The sequence below is a fragment of the Rousettus aegyptiacus genome, unplaced genomic scaffold, assembly GCF_014176215.1.
Source record: "Rousettus aegyptiacus isolate mRouAeg1 unplaced genomic scaffold, mRouAeg1.p scaffold_m13_p_4, whole genome shotgun sequence".
Lineage (NCBI taxonomy): Eukaryota > Metazoa > Chordata > Mammalia > Chiroptera > Pteropodidae > Rousettus > Rousettus aegyptiacus.
The window spans coordinates 111,008,515-111,025,340 of record NW_023416307.1 but is presented as its reverse complement, the minus strand read 5'-3'; the positions used below and the strand labels follow the sequence as shown (position 1 = coordinate 111,025,340).

Sequence of the window (16,826 nt, the reverse complement as noted above, 5' to 3'; positions counted from 1 at the left end):
CAAATCGGATTCTCTGGGGGTGGAATTTACGCATCAGTATTTTTATAAAATTCCCAGGAGATTCTATTAAGCAGCATAATTTGATAACCAGTGAAGCAGTATAGCTCAGTCAATAAATTGTCAAGTAAACTTGCTATACCATTTTGGTTTAAAATTGGTGGTGTGAAGCACACCTGTTTCTCTTTTTCAACTCTTCTGTAGTAATTTCGACAGAAATGAAGCTACTTCTTTTAAAAGAAGCATACACTGTAAAAACTGGATGATAAGACCTGGTGGTAGATAACTTTTGAAGTATCTGCTTGGTTCACAAGAAACTCCTTGACTACCTTCCTCCCTCATCTTCAATAGAAGGTTCTGGGGGTCATTAGACCAAACCAGGCCAACTAGTATCCTGAGTCTGGATTTTTGAATTGAAATTTGGAGCTAATGTGTTTCTATGGTTGAATGTATGGGGTGTGGAATGCTTGAGTGTTCTGGAAGGTGGTCTGAGTAGCTGAGAAAATTATAGGGAAAGAGAGAGAAGAGAGAAGAGAGATGGGCAAAATGAATCTGAGGTAACAATTTCTAGGGCAGACATCTGTCATGTTGCCTGCTTGTCATCCCTCCCCATTTTGTTAACAGTGTCTTCTACTCCTTTAGGGATTATCTCACTCTCAGTCCATATGAGCTGGGGATAACTGACAAATCAAGCCTACTAGCCTCTTGCCTCTTGAGTAGAGACTCAAGGCAGAAAAGGTGGCACTAACATTTTGGTGACTATCATCAAGAGAAACTGTTCGTTTCTGCTGCAAGATCTCCGGAGCTACCGAGAGTCCTATGCCTCCTGGGGTCTGATTAGTCAATAAGTCTTTGAATTCTAGGATCAAGGGTGTCTGCAATTTAGGAATCCTATCAGTTTTCTATAGCTTTCTTGTCATAGTTCAAATCCGTCTAGAGGCTCTGTAGCATTCTGCTTTGAGGTTCATGAGGCGCTCTTGTATCTTTAAGTACTTTTTGGCTTATGATGTTTTTAATATTTGTAACTACATGTCCTAACTAGTACAAACTTTTAATTGACTCCCTTATTTATGTGGACGATCCTGAGTCTGACTAAAGTAGGAACAAGACTTTCTAAGCCCTACTCCAATCTTCAAGGTCATACTCAAGACAACCCAATTATTTTATCATTCTGCACACTTTCTGAAGCCTCACTGATTTATTTGCATTTTGTAAGTATAAAGATCTTGGAGAGGAATTCACAATGAAGGTATACTTTGTGAACAATAGGATTAAAAGCTTATCATACACAAACATGGTTCTAAATAATGTATGATCCTTTGAGCAGGAGCCCAAATCTACTCCTGAAAAAAAAGCTCTTATTTTCTCTACCGAGTAATAGTAAATGAAATTATAGTACTACCATTATATCCAACTGTACACCAATAATTTTTCATTTTCAATGGTACTCTTCTTTATTAAAAAATCTTTATTAAATAACAAAATATGCAGGCTAATACAATAAATACTTCCTTGAGCTCAATATCAAAATACTTGGCATATAATTCAAGGCTATCAACTCAAATTCAGGAAGCACACAATTTCTTCCTTGTGATGCAACAAGCAGAGTTACAGTGTCATAACCATGAAGACCAGAGGAAGGCTCCCCAATTTCTCTAGGCCCAAGTCATAGTAGTAGTGATCAAACAGGTGACTTGTTAAATCTGGATCTATAGAGTTAGGTTTGGATCATATTATTAAAATTCAGAGATAATTGGTAAAACAAAACAAAAAAATAGCAAAGCACAGTGCTAAGCAGCTTAAGTGATTAACGATATTGTGATCTTTAACAAACTCTGGATGAACCATAATGAAATGGAAATAGTGAGGCCAGTGCCAACCAAATGCGATCATAAAGTCTGACCAGTTCACAATATTTCCTTTACTAAGAGTCTAAGGGAAGGTTAATGTCATCTAGAAATATTCTGGTAAAGAAAGTAGAGTAAATAAAAAGAAGCACTTTAAAAGGTATTCTTCTGACCATCATACTTTATTTTTAATACAAATAGGTAATAATAAAAGGTACCCAAATATCTTTTAAACAAGAATACATTTTCTGTATTCCAAGCCATCATTTACAGATTAACACTGCAAAAATTGTGAATTAATAACTCTTAATTTGGTTACATAAAATTATACATACAAAATAAACAAAATTATATGTAGGATGAGAAGCAACAAATACCAACCAATTCGAAGTCTTAAAATCTCTGTATTAATTCCTTCACAATTCCAAAAAGTCACACACATCTACAAAAAGAATGTAGGTATTCTTAACAGTGAACATTATTTACAAAATAAACCGCAGTTACTTTTGATTCTGTGGGCCTACCCGACACATACATTGTGGTGTCAACTTAACAGTCAGAACTGCTGTCCAGCTCCGCTGGGGGACAGCCATTCTTTGCCCTGGAAGGAGGGATTACACCAACTCGTAGTATTTCCCAGTCTGGGGATCAAAGTAACAGTTCAGACATGGGTCATACAGCAGAGTCAACACTTCCTCGTCCTCTTCCACACTCAGGTCTTCTTCACCTGTGGGAAGGGGAACCACAGACACGTTAGCTGCTAGCCTGGCCTGGAATTCCTAAACCGTAACATCAGAAGGACAATGAATTAGGAATCGCCATCTCTCCTGGGATGTGGGCTGAATGTCGATGCTGGAACGGAGATGGCCGCAGACGTGATAAGACTATGCAGTGCAAGATGTGAAGAAATAGTGACACAAGGGCAGCTTTGCTATAAAGGATAAGAAAAACTAAGTGTGGAGAACGGGCAGGGAGGGGAAAGGGGAAAAGGACAGGGCCAAAGGACTAAAGGATGACGTTAATTAGGACTGAGGAAATTTGAGCAGGATTCGAAACTTAATGATCATAGTTCTAGACTTCTTCATGAGCCAGAGCTGTACGAATGCAAAATAGTGCGACATAATAAACTCAATTACCATTCAACATCCTAAAAAGTCTACCAAATAAATATGAATTAAAATAGAATGTTGTTGAGAAATATAGATACATAAAGTGTACAACACATATGGAAAACACAGTGTCAGGTGATCTGTAATTTTATTAGTGGTAAGAAGGTCTGTTAAGTTTGTTGGGAATATGAACATGGCTTGAGGTTTTCTTTTTGTTGTCGTGACAGCCATTTGAATGGTTTGGATGAAGAGAACTCCTACTGCATAAGTTATTAGCACGGTTTGGTTGGTTTCCAACAAATGGCATGGAATAAACAACTGTTTCACTCAGATGTTTCCTGTGTACTTTATGTACGCCCAATGGTGTACTAAGTACTTGGGTACTTGATGCCATTGAGAGCAAATGAGTGCCTTCTGAGTACTTCTGAAAATTCATGTAATAGTAGTTCAGTGGTTGGTTGGGCAAGACCTCCCTGAGCTGGAGAAAATCAGAGCAGCCTCAGAGAGGAGGAGGTGAGTAAGACAACACTCTTCTCTTTTCCTTAGCACAGGCAACTAAGGACCAAAGAAACCAAACTTCTGGGTCGTGAGTTCACCAGGCTCAGTTTTGGAAGGTGGTGGGCATACGACAGGGCTGGTATGTAATAGATGCTCAATAAATACTGAATGTTTTTTGAACGGGTGAATAAATGATTGTGAAACAAAGCCCGTGATCTTAAGTGTCAATGCCTAGAGTAAGGGGAAAAACAGTAATGGTGGGACTCCATTTTACTCAAACAAAATCAGATCAAACTTGTGCAGAGCCCCTGTCAGGACAGTGACAAACTGGCGTTAAGTCCAAGGAAGAGGGTCTTCAACCGTACCACAGCCATTCCTCTGTCCTTCTTTTTCTGATCACCCAAAAACATTTAACATGATCCTTCCCTGTGCCAGGCACTGAGCTAGGGGTTAGGGATGTGACGATATAAGAAACAGGCCCTGTTCTCAAGCAGTGTGCAGTGATGTAGATGAAACTGAAAAACAGCTGACTCTCTTGTTGCGTGTAGTTCTAGCAGTCTTTACAAAGTTGAGTTTAAGAGAGAAATGATTATGTCTACCTTGCTTTTTCTAACATCTGGGTAGAGTCACTCTGAGTCTCAGTTTCCTCATATGTACAAGGGTTTAGAAAGCAATTTCTCAGCAGTCACTTATTTGACCCTCATGATCCTGTGAAATAGGTGGTAAGCACTGTGCCCAATTTACAGATGAGGAACCAGAGTTTACAAAGTTAAATAGCTCATCTGAGGTCACTTGGTGAGTTAGAGGTAGAGTCTGGGATGAACTTGGGTTTCCAGACTCTCAGTTCAGTGCTCTTTCGACAATACTTGTTTGATATTTTTATTATTAAGGTGGTGTAACACATTCAATTGGGAACTACTGTTATATGGGAATTTAAACATGGAAAAGAGTAAAAAATTGTAAAAGTGTCTTATATTAAAAAATCCCCTCAGGTTTAGAAACAAAAGAAATTTGATTTGTCATATTTTAAAAACCACCGACAAAGACGAGAGTGTCCCTGTGCAAGAGCAGAGGCAAACAGCTCAATAAATCCCAAGGGACTGGGCTTATTAAATCCTAAAAAGAAAAAGCTTGATGGACGTGACGGAAGCCCTTCTGGCTTCAAGTATAGAAAAGGTGGCAAATGACTGAGAAATTAAAAAGATTCTGTGGAGTTGCAAGAGAAAGCAATTGGATCAACAGCTAAAAGTTTCAAGGAGAGAGATTTTGGTTCAGCACAAGAAAGAATTTCCTGAACATTAAACGCTGGCCAGAAAACGGAACGTGAACTCCAGAAAGGGTGAAGCAGGGACTGGGGCGACCGTTTGTGTGAGATTTTGTACATGAACCCTCCAGATCCTATGATGCCTGCGGTGCCTTTGATGAGTTTCTGTGATTCTTGGCTGCAGTGGCTTATGCCCTTGAAGTATGACATGATTTAGCTAACAGCCGCATTAATAGCGGTAGCTGACCTGAGCACCCTGCACAGTTTCTTATCAGGAATAGGAGCTCAGAGAAGGCAGGCCGCCTCTCCTTTATTTTCTATTGTTACCTGAAGAGTGGTCCCCAGGGCGCTGCCCTCACCCATTTCCTCCAAGTAGGAGAAGTTGGGAATGCTTTTCAAGTGGCCGTTTTATATCAAAGATGACCCCTCTTAAGTCACTTTTGCACATCAAAGGAGAGTGTACAACATTCTTTACTTTCAGATATTTGATCCATCATTCTTTTCATATTTGGGCTACTTCAGAGAAAGAACAAAATCGGTTTATCAATAAATAACTACTGTGTGCCTGCTATGTGACTGAGCAGTCTAGTTGTGGATGAGACAGTCTAGTTGTAGATGTGACATACACATACGAAATGGAAGCCGCTACTGAAGATGAACGAGGAGTTAAACAGGGAGTTGCAACTGCAGAGTGGCTAAGAGCAGCCCTGGGCCATGGGATCCAATACACCTGGGGATGGATCAGGGCTCCTGTTTCCTACCCAGATGACCCTAGGCTGGTTGACAGGTTAGTTCACCTCACTGGACCCCATTTGCTCATTTACAAAATGGGGATAATAATGCCCATTTCAAAGGGTTTTGTAGAAGACTGAACTGGACACTGGGAAATATGCATAGCACAATGCAAACAGTAGTTGACCAATAAATAATCATTAATATTGTTGTTAAGGATAATGATAATAAAATAAATCATAAACTATAGGCTATGTCATTTTAAATAACTCAGAACGGGAACACCGACAAAACTTAAAGTATGAAGAAAAGGCTTCACAGAGACAAATCCCTTTTCTACCACTTCACAGCTGTGGGACGCTGGGAAAATGCACTGCTCTGAGCTTCAGTTTCCTCACATGTACAATAAGAACTGTAATAGTATCTGTTATAGTACCTACAAGAACTAAATAAGATAACACTCAGCGCACACACAGTGAGTATTCAATAAACGCTGGTGTTACAATCATCATCATGGAAAACATGAGAAATCTGGGTTAGACAAGAGTTGGGTATGTTTATTTATACCTTATCTTTTAGCTCCAAACTATATCTGTTTGATTCTTTTATTACCAAATGAAAAAAATTAATGGATTTGAATGAAACACAAAGCCCCCAGCTAGTTTTACATAGGACATTATGATGACATCATCTTAAAATAGAAAACAGTTCTTATACCAAAAATGATGTATTTTTCGAAAATTAAAACTAATTTTTCCATCAAGTGTAATGTTAATGCCACATAGCACCGAGGCAGTAAATAATTATGAGTCAAACCATCTCAGAGATTGCACATCTGATGTCTCGTTTTCATTCCATAACACCTTCAGGAAAATTCTGACCTCTGGCATGTAAGAGTTACGTGCTATTTGTTTATTGCATTCTGTGCCTGTACTTTCCAAAAAGACAGAGTTTTAAGCTGATGCTATTTAATTAGAAAATTCAATACTTTTTGCAGCCAGTCAGGAATCTTTCAAGATAAAAATAACCGTTTTAATGAGCCGTGGGTCTGTATCACCAACTGCGTAGGGAGGGAGGTGGATCCAGTTCCTAAGTAGAGGTTCTGCTATATAATGCATAAGACTGAAGCAGTAACTGCCATAAAAATGCATTCGTTCCCATACAGATCACTACAGAACTGGGACCTCATGCATTATAACCATGCTATTAAGGCAGGTTGTGTGGTTTTTAGTGCTAACGCTTTAAATGGATGAATTTTAAAACTCTATTGACGATAACATTTATACAAAAATTGGGCAATATTATGTATAATTTTACATTGAAATAAGTGCTTTAAACTTGCATAAAAGGTTTTGTTTTCATTATAACTTAATTTTCAAAGCCTCCAACTTACATCATTTTGCCATTGTAATCTCTACATAATGAAATTATAATATGATTAAGCAATTCCTACTATGATGTCAAGCAATGGGAAATGACTTGAAAGGTAATTATTGTACATGGGTATGGGGTAATATTCAATTACATTCTTGGACAGTGCAGAGTTTGTTTTTCCCCCAAATGCAAAATTGCTCTATTTAAAGACTGGCTGCAGAAACTCTAAAAGGGTAAATTAACAAACGAAACCATTTGCTGCTACCAGACTAAGAGCATCTGATCAGGGGTCTGAATTACATTTTTACTCATCCTCACATAATAAAGCCACTTCTAGTAAAATCAAATTGCCTTTCAGATGATAATCTATTTACAAACTTTCAGCTTCATCCACTTTGAAATTGGCTAACAGCAATAACAGGAGAAAAGCCAATAGAGCCAGAGCAAACACAGCAGTATTAGCTGCCCTCCCCTTGGTTAGAGCAGTTTGGGGAAATAATCCCTCCAGTTCACCATTTTAAAGTCAATTAATATAAATGCTTAATTATCTATATTTAATGCATTTTAGCTGTAGATAATAGAAAACCTATATGCATAAACTGTCTTCAAGCTTGAAAACAAATGATGTGGCACTAGTTTATCAGATTTAAAATCTCTGAATCAAGACACTATACTTGATTTTCGATTTTCTGACGCTTACATCTAAAAATTTTTTTAAAAAAGTTAATGCACTTTCTCTTTTATAGATCTTGAGAACTGATTGACTGTATTTTTATGTGCATACTAATACACTATTGTTTAAACGATTCAATGGAGAGAGATTACCATTGGGAACAGTGGATCAATAAAGATGACATTTTAGATAAGATTCTGCTGAGTACCAGGTGCTTGCAAACTCTTCCACCAACATATCTCACCGGAGGGCAAAATTAACTTGCACTAAAATCCAAGAAACTCCACTGTGAACTGCTGAATTTTAGTTTTCAGCAAATATGCGCTCTCAAATGGGAGGAAGATAAATGACCAACAATGGAATAAATAGGATGAAAAGATCTTCCTTGTTTTAGAAAGCTATATTGTGTTTTGGAAGGCAAATAACATGCCATGATTACAGTTCAGGTTTCATTTGGGAAATAAGCGCATCACCTTTTTTGTAAAAACCTATGGCTATATTTTACTTGGAAAATGCCATTTAAAGCGACATGTTGAAAGGTTTAGATGATTAATTAGAAGTTACTGCAATTTCATTCTTTCTAGGTAATCTCTACTTATAAACGTGCAGTGATTCAAATGCATGCTTATATATAAAATCATCATGTTGTATACCTTAAACTCACACAATGTAGTAGGTCAATTATATCTCATTAAAGCTGGAAAAAACCTACAAAATAAATGTGTGGCTTTCAACTCTGAATGCATTTTGTCCCACAGGAAGGAAGGTCCCTAGCCACACTACTGAGCTCTGAAACCAACAGAGGTGGTAACACTGTAGCTAAGGGAAAATGCATCCCAGTTCCAGTAAGAGGGGCTGGGCCACATTCTGGGCCAGGTCCCCTTCCAGGTGCATTTGGTGAATAAACAGGTAGGGGTGTGGTTCTGGAATAAGGCAGAGAGCCTCAGACACCAGCAATGTGATCACTTCTCTACAGGGGTGGGGTGGTGTGGGGTTCACTTCCAGTACTTCAAAAAATAAGGCATCTCTTTATACTTGTGAGGGCATTGATTCCTCCTACCCTCAATCACTTCTATGGAGAGAAGCCACCCCTGGGATTCTGATAGCCACATAAGAGAAAATACATTTTCTGCTCCAAAGTTAATCAGAGAACACAAAAGGCAACACCTGCCTCACAGGGGAAGGGATCGGGACTCTGGATTCAAGAATATCATAAATGCTAATGAACCATTTTATAAGCTGAGAGTTGAAGTAGGGGCTCTGTGAGTCTAAGGAGAATACGAAAGAGTGTTTTTTTTTTTCTTTCTTTTTCTTAAATCCAGAAAGCTTAAGAAAGAGAACTTCCTAAATTAAAACAAATGCAGTGGACATTTTAGTCATACAGTTCTCATTGACTCCAAAGGGAATTTGTGGTCCTATTGCAGCATGGAGGTTAAGGGTACAGACTGTTGGTCAGACAGACCTGTGTCAGGGTCCTACTCCACATTCGGCGGGTCTTTGACCCAGGGTGTGACCTTCTATATGGTGGGGACGCAACACAGCCCCATGCCTGGGAGTGCTGGGACAAGTCATCGTGAGGTAATGCACAGACAAACTCGACACAGTGCTGGGCACAGGGCAGGTGCTTTATTAATGCTGGCTTCTATTACTTTTAATCATCAATATTGCTTTTTTGAGGGGAAAGTTCTCCTTTGGATCTTAAATAAATCTTCAAGATACAGGGAAGATCCAAAGAGTAGACCAAATCATCCTCCTGTTTCCCATGTGTAGGAGATTCACTCATTCACTCATCAAATATTTATGGAGTGTTTACCATGTCCTAGGGTTACCACAGTTGTTTGATGAAGCATAACGCCTGGCGAGGTAACTAATAAAACAGGTTTTAGAAAACTGCTTTTAGACTTGGAGTGTTAGGTAAATGTCGAGTAACTGTGTGGTAGGAAATAGGACTGTGAAAGTACTCCTCTGTGGGAGCCAGAGCAGGAGGCCTGATTCTCCTTTCTCTGGTTAGTGGTGAGGAGCCACGAAATTTCTGTAAATTCTTTGCCTGTTTATGTCTGGTGGGCAATTAATCAATGGTCATAAAGGAATATCCTATGTGGCTTTGCCATGCGAAAGGTACAAAAATGTTCTTTTTATGAGACTGGAAACTCCAAAAGCCCTTCTTAGTCAAGATCTATGTAAACTGCAAGAGAGCTTGCAAGCCTAAAGAGAGAGAGAGAGAGAGAAGTGATTATTATTCCATTTTGGAGCTGGTAAGCATGAATAATTTAAGGGTCATATCTGTAAAGGAACAAATGTCAAAAACAAATTGACAACTAGTTTTCAAGCAAAGTCCAGTTCATTTTCAAAAGGTCAGTTTTCTTGAGTAAGTTCTGAAATCTTAACTTCCCATTTTTACATTTCACATAAGCTCCAGGCAAAAACATTTTTAGTAAGTGTTAAGGGCACCCATGCCCATGATAATTGATATTCAGCAAGTATATTATGGCCCAGGAGAAACCGTGAAGAGAGGACATTTCTCTATCCAGTTGAAGGCAGGGAGCACAGTGCTGTTCCTGTTGGCTGGCTGGCTCTGCTGGAAGCAGGCTGTACACTTTAAGGTGGCATTAATACACTTTAGACATTCTGGCTGAGCCAAAAGTGTGGCTGTGACACAAACTTGTACTGAATAAAGTAGGGGCTCAAGGGCCAGGTATACTGTGTGCACTCACTTTTGTATGGCTTGGGGCAAGTTTTCTAGAATTCTGTATTTGTCAGGCCAACTTTTCCTGCTGCTAAAATGCAGTTATGTCTCGGTGGGTGAGTCTTGGCCTGGAAAGGCTGCGGTTCAGCACATTACTTCCCTGCTCTAAGTCCCAGTGTCCATGTGTAAAATGGGATAATAACAATACCCACACTTAGTAAGTTATTATGAAAATTAAAGTGCATGTGTAGGCCTGGGTTACAAGCAGAGGAAATACATGTTAGTTATTGTTTTTATCCTAGAAGTCTAAAGATGGGAGACCCTTTTTCTCTGTGAACCAGCCTTCAGAGCCACCTTCGCCTCCCAGTGCAATGGTTCTTTACAAAGGCACCGATGTGGAGGAGGCCTGGGTGCTAATCCTAGCGTGGCCTCTGACATTTGACCTTGGGCAAGGTCAGAGTGAGGGGATTGGACTATGTCAGTGTTTTTAACTGGTTCATCAGAGGCCCAGGGCAGGGTTCTGAGATTCTTCTCACTACCCCTTTGGCCAGAGCAGTTCTTTTCTCTCTTTTATATACTGGGATTCCATATAAAATTTCATTTGAAAGAAAAGTTTTCACAGCTTATAACTAAAGTTTAAGAGCCACTGAATAATGTGACCAATAACTTTTAATTGCTAAAATGTATGGGTCTAAGTTTAATACTCTCATTGTTGAATTTTAGAAATATACATAATATACTAAAAAACTGGAATCAGGGAGAAAACTGAAAGTTAGATTTCAATTAATCACCCTACTTTTTTTTCAAGGTTGTTATAAAAAATGGCCAGTCGAAGGACGTTTCTCTCCCTCTTTTCCTCCCTCTCTCCCTTCCTATCTTCCTTCCAGTGAGAATTAAGAATATCAAATATATACCAGAAATTGTACAGGGTACTAGGGATCTGGGAGTGAGCAAACTGACAAAGTCTCAGCTCTTAAAAATTCATAGTCTATTTAAGAAAAAAGACAATAAACAAGTGAACAAATCACAATTACCAACTGTGAAGAAGCTGTGAAAAGAATGTACAAATGTACAAGGTGAAGGGAGAGAGACTGACCTACTTAGGTAAGATCGTCCAGAAAGGCCCCAAAGAAGGTCAGCTACAAGCAAATACCTGGGCCTGGCAGTCCTGCGGTCCAATGACCTAGTCCTGGATTCAGCTCCTCACTCCCCTGGTCTTGCCCTAGATCTGGTCGACACAGTCACTGCGTCCCTCAGCCTCTCCCACAGAGAAAGGGTGGCCACCTGTCATTTCTGACAAGTCTGCATGGGTGGGGGAGGCAGGTCCAGGGCTGAAACAGGTAACCAGAGGTCTGATTTTTTTTTTTTTCCTGAAAGAACTTAGCTAGTTAGTCCTTGAGATATTTTAGTTTGTTTTTCCTGTTGATCAGGAATTCTCAATAGAAGAATTCCTGGTTTTATATATATTATTTTTTTGAGTAGGAATTTATTTACTTGTTTGAAAATCAAAAATATAAAAACAGTGGTTGGGCTCTGGGGCCAGGCTACTTGGATTCAAATCCTGGCTCTGCTAATCACTAGATGTGTGAGCTGGGCAGGTTATTTAAGAACTGTGCCTCAGTTTCTACAGCTGTGAAAAACAACTACACACACAAAATAGTACCTTCCTCATGGTGTTGCTGTGAGGGCTAAATGTAACAACTTAACATGGCCTCTAGCATGTAGTAAATGCTAAATTAATGGTATTATGCAACAGAAACCCAGGAAGAATGCAGATTGGCCACAACTGTGACTCCCTTCTGATGATATAAACTGGATAGTTGAACCCATAACTTTTCTTTAACAAACACTTTTTAAGAACAAATGAAAACACTACCTTAGTATATTGGTAAGTACAAACTGTAACTGGCTGTCTAAAACTAAGCCAATATCACGCAAAGATTAACCAAATAGGAAATGTTAGCTTTTGATGGTATTAACTAGCTACACCCACCCACCCCTTCCCTCCCCTGAACATATGAGGAAAGGGGAAAAGGACCGCTGATAAAAATCTAGAGTGAAACATAGAAGGAGTGCCAGATCTGGTTAACGTCAGCCAGAATATTTTTATAATTCTCCGAATTTAATTTATTTGCCCTTGATGGAAGTTCTGTTTACCTTCAACATAATTGAGCTCCTGCAGTCAGAATATCACTTTGCAATGGTGACTTTAAGACATCCTTTCAGCCACTTATCATTAATATATATCTTGGGTGCCTTTGTTCAAGGACCACACTCTCCGTTCCTGTGTCTTATTTAGGACACTTAACATAACATATTATTTGTTCCCTTGCAGCAAGGTCTCCTGCTGACAGCCAAGATTCTATTTTTCTGTCATAAGTAATTATGAATGTACACCTTTAAAAAGATTCCCAATTTGAGGGGTATAATCTATTTCAGATAGTAAATCACAGAGACATCTCTATCCCTTGGGCGGCCAAAATACACAACTCAGACATATGAGCTTTCACTCTGAATTTTCCATACCTGAAAAAAAATGGGATGCTCTACTTTCTCCCTGGGGCAGTTAGGAAAAACAAAAAAACAAAACAAAAAAACAACCAAAATTGGCACCTTTGTTGGCACAATTTATATTGGTTTAAGTCTTTTTTTTTTTTTTTTTAAATGTCAGATACAGAGCTTCTGTCTTTAAAATCCTCTTCAGAAATCTGTCCCAGGGAGTCCCACTCTGAGGTTATTTTATCACTTCAATTACATACTCTAGATCTCCCCATCCCTCCGATCTCAAACCCTGTTTCCGCCAAAGATCCTTTTCTGTTCCTCCTCAGTGCACTCTTGACAATCATGTTCCCTACTCACAACCAGAAATGAACAGTTCATCTTTCTGGCTCTCGCCAACAAAGGATACCCCAGGCCAATTTTCATTCCTGCTTCCTTCTGATTTTTCCATCACTAATGCTACTTATCGTAGCTCTCTGCCAGCCTTTACTTTATGCCAACTATAATTGAAAAACTTTAAAAATAACAAAATACCCCCTCCAAAACTCCTGCCGTATCTCTGTATTAACAAAAACATGTTATCTCAGTGATGTTGAAATATTGGGTCTGCTTTATAATAATACAAACAGCTACTATTTGGCAGATACTACCCTAAGTGCTTCATATACAGTATATCTCATTGAATGTTTATGAAAACTTTCAGGTGGGTGCTAGTTATTATTAATCTTATTTTACAAACGCTGTAACTGAAATTCATAAAGGTCACACAGCAGGAAATGGTAGAGCTGGAATTCAGATGAAGGTCAGCTTGACATCACAGCCATGCTTTTACACCCTTAACAATATTTTCCCCTGGGCTTAACCTTTAGGACAACAAAGACAATTTCTCTCATATTCTTTTTTAGGTGCAGAGAACCTATCATCCTATAAAATTAGGCACGGGTTACTGTATCATTTTGAGTGTGAGAACCTAAGTGGTCAGCATTTAATAAAAGCAGTGGCATCTCCAAGTGACTGATTTTCTCTGTAGTAAATTATTTTTATTTTTTTATATATAGCATTTTGCATATTCCCACCTTGAGCACTCAAACTTCCAGAAGAATCCTGATGCTGCTCTGCTGGCTGTTGACTAGGAGGAACAATGGGTGGACTCAACATATTTAACCAGTCCCTAAAAAGAAAAGAAGTAATTGAACACACATATCTTTATTTCCATATACAGATTTTACTTTCCCCCTGGATTTTCAATTCTCTAGGATTTCCACAAAGAAACATATTCCTCCTTCATATTTCAACAAGACAAGATGCTCAAAATTTAATATTCAGTTTTATATATCAGTTAATATAGAGTCAATCACTCAGCTAACTATTGAGCTCCTTGACTTACTATGTAGTTACCTCCTGATAAACCTATTGTAAACAGAAAATATTGTAAGTTGAAAATGAATTTAATAACCTAATTAACCAAACATCATAGTTTAGCCTAGCCTACTTCAAATGTGCTAGAACATTACATTAGCCTACAGCTGGGAAAAACCATCTGACACAAAGCCTATTTTATAATAGTGTTGAATATGTCATGTAATTTATTACATGTATTATTTTTATATCATTGTAAAGTTGAAAAATCATTAAATCAATCCATCATAAGGTGGAGATTATTTGTAATTGTTCAATAAATACATCAACTAAATGAAGATGGCATTCTCCTCAAAAGTTTATTATCGTTGTTATTGAACTGTAGTACAGTTCTCATACATGAAAATTATTTCAATAACTCAAAAGAAATACAGCATAGACAAAGCTCTCTACGACCTTTGGGTAAAAAAGCCTGACAAAGTTACACGTCACGAATGACAACATTCCACATGGTAATTCAAACCAGAAGTTAGTCTTGGACCAGCTGCAATGGTGGGAGTCAGTATGCATTAACTCAGGGCTTAAGAGCAGCAGAGGGCAAAAGAAAGGTGAGGGAGCTGGGCCCTGGAGCGGCTCGTTACTTCAGTTCTCCCATTTTTTTACAAACGAGGACAAAACCACTCCAGAAATTACCTCCTACATTCCCTGTCCCTCTGCCTCCAACTTCCAACCTCATTTCCCAATCTCTTTACTTTCCTTCCTCCTCTGTTCTTTTCGGTCCCCTGCTCTTCTAGTAGATTACCTGGGTGGATGTGATGCAAGTGGGTGACATCCTGAAGGCATGAGTCACTGTACATTCTACTTCAAGCCCTTCTCATCTTTAAACTTGCTAGTGAGCTTCTTCGGGGGAAGGAAGCAAGCAAGAGAATGTGAAGGATTTTCCAACATGAATTCTGTTTCTTGCATTGATCTAGTAGCCTGTAGTTTACCTTATTTTTCTCTACAGGAGCATGTCCTCATGACTAAACAATTTCTTTCTAAATTTCTGTACTTCCTACTGTCTTTATCTACAATGGGTGATGGTCTCAACTAATAATTAAGAGCAGTGGCTGTCTAGGCCAATCCCAGCTCCATGTCTCCTAATGTAAGAACTTGATTAAATCACTTAACATTGTAAGCCTCAGCTACAAAAAGGAGATGATAATAGTACCTCAGAGTTTTGTCGTTAGGATTAAAAAAAAAAAAAAAAAAAAAAGGATGAAAAAACATTTGACATGGATCCGGGTACAGAGTTACACTAAATAGATTTCAGCTATGACCTCCATCATCATCATCAATGAAGATCATAGTGTAGCTTTACCTACAATGGTAAATCAAGGTAGGAATTAAATTCTATTAAAATTAAACCAGTAAAACATGGTAGAATGCTTACAAGTCTATACAGTAGAGGTTTTCCTTGGAAGCTGTTCACTTTTCTTATATAAAAAGTAATGTAAAAAAGACCCATTTCCTATTTGCTATATTTTAAGATACTTTCAGTCACTACTCACTTTAGTATAACTAGATTATGGCTAGTGAAATAAGCAAGGTGAGCATGCTGTGTAATTGAATTTCATAATAACATATTAAGGACATCAAAAAGGATTTATCACAGACTTCCAAGCTAATGGGGCATTTTCTGATAAGCACCTTTTATTTAGTCCACCTAATTACAGTAGACCAAAAATTCCTACATTATACAAAATTACAAGGTCACATACAAATTACCAGCCCAGTGACCTCATTACTCAGTAAGAGTGATAGAGAGTGAGGATGAACAAGAGAAAAATAATGTTATCATATAATGACATCCCTAGAGACAAATTAGAAACACTACACAACGGCAGTAGAAGCACCTACTCATGGTCCATGGACATGAGAAAAATTGCACGTGGGGGTTGTTGTGTGACTGTTATAAAAGGCAAGATATTCACTTATTAGGCCAATAATTTGATTAATGTTTTTCCTTCTCGGCAGTAGCTATGGAAAGTATAGTTACTTTCCATAGGGATCTTCTTTTTTGATTTTTTGTTTGTTTTAATATAATTTGATTTATCAAAAAGTTATGAGTACAAAAAACTCCTATAATACCCTTCAGCCAGTCCTCAATTTAAACATTTTTTATCACATTTGCTATCTATCTATCTATCTATCTATCTATCTATCTATCTAATCTATCTTCAATCTAATTTATCATTTCTCTGTCTAAACAGGGTTTGGCAAACTATGGCCTATGGGTGAAGTCTGTCCCACTGCCTGTATTGAACAGCCTGCTCACCAAGAATGGTTTTTACATTTTTAAATGGCTAAAAAAATTTTAAATAATGTTTCATGACATATGATAGTTATTATAAAATTCCAATTTCAGTGCCCATAAATAAACTTTTATTACAATAAAGACATGTTCCCTTGTTTATGTTTCATCTATGGCTGCTTCTGTGCTACAATGACAGAGTTAAGTATTTATCTGGCCCTTTAGAGAAAAAGTTTGATGATCCCTGATCTGTAGTCATGGGCTCTTATTGATTTCTCCAATACTAATACAATACCACATATTTCTTCTCATTTTTCTTCTTTCTATATTTGTAACTCTCTTCTGACAGTGAGAAACCTGGTTCCCATTACCCTTAGTATATTTACTTATTTTTTGAACTACAGAACACACCAAAAGTAGTTTCTGAACTGCTAAGCAAACAAATCAAAACAACTGATAGAAAACCTTAAGCTACTTTCTAGGGTTCTCCCTTTA

At 38.1% G+C, this 16,826-nt stretch overlaps 1 protein-coding gene across 7 annotated transcripts in view; it reads right to left on the bottom strand.

Annotated features, from left to right (window-relative positions):
* Positions 1–1,450: 1,450 nt before the first annotated feature.
* The window catches only part of CFAP20DC (CFAP20 domain containing), a 214,337-nt gene continuing 198,961 nt past the window's right edge, over positions 1,451–16,826 (bottom strand). For all 7 annotated transcript variants that reach the window (XM_036218854.1, XM_016131665.2, XM_036218849.1 and 4 more), the window contains 2 exons: positions 13,756–13,850; positions 1,451–2,571 (listed from right to left, as the gene is read on the bottom strand). In XM_036218854.1, coding sequence (XP_036074747.1) covers positions 2,459–2,571; positions 13,756–13,850 — 208 coding nt within the window. In that variant the 3' untranslated portion in view covers positions 1,451–2,458. The remainder of the gene's footprint in view (positions 2,572–13,755; positions 13,851–16,826) is intronic.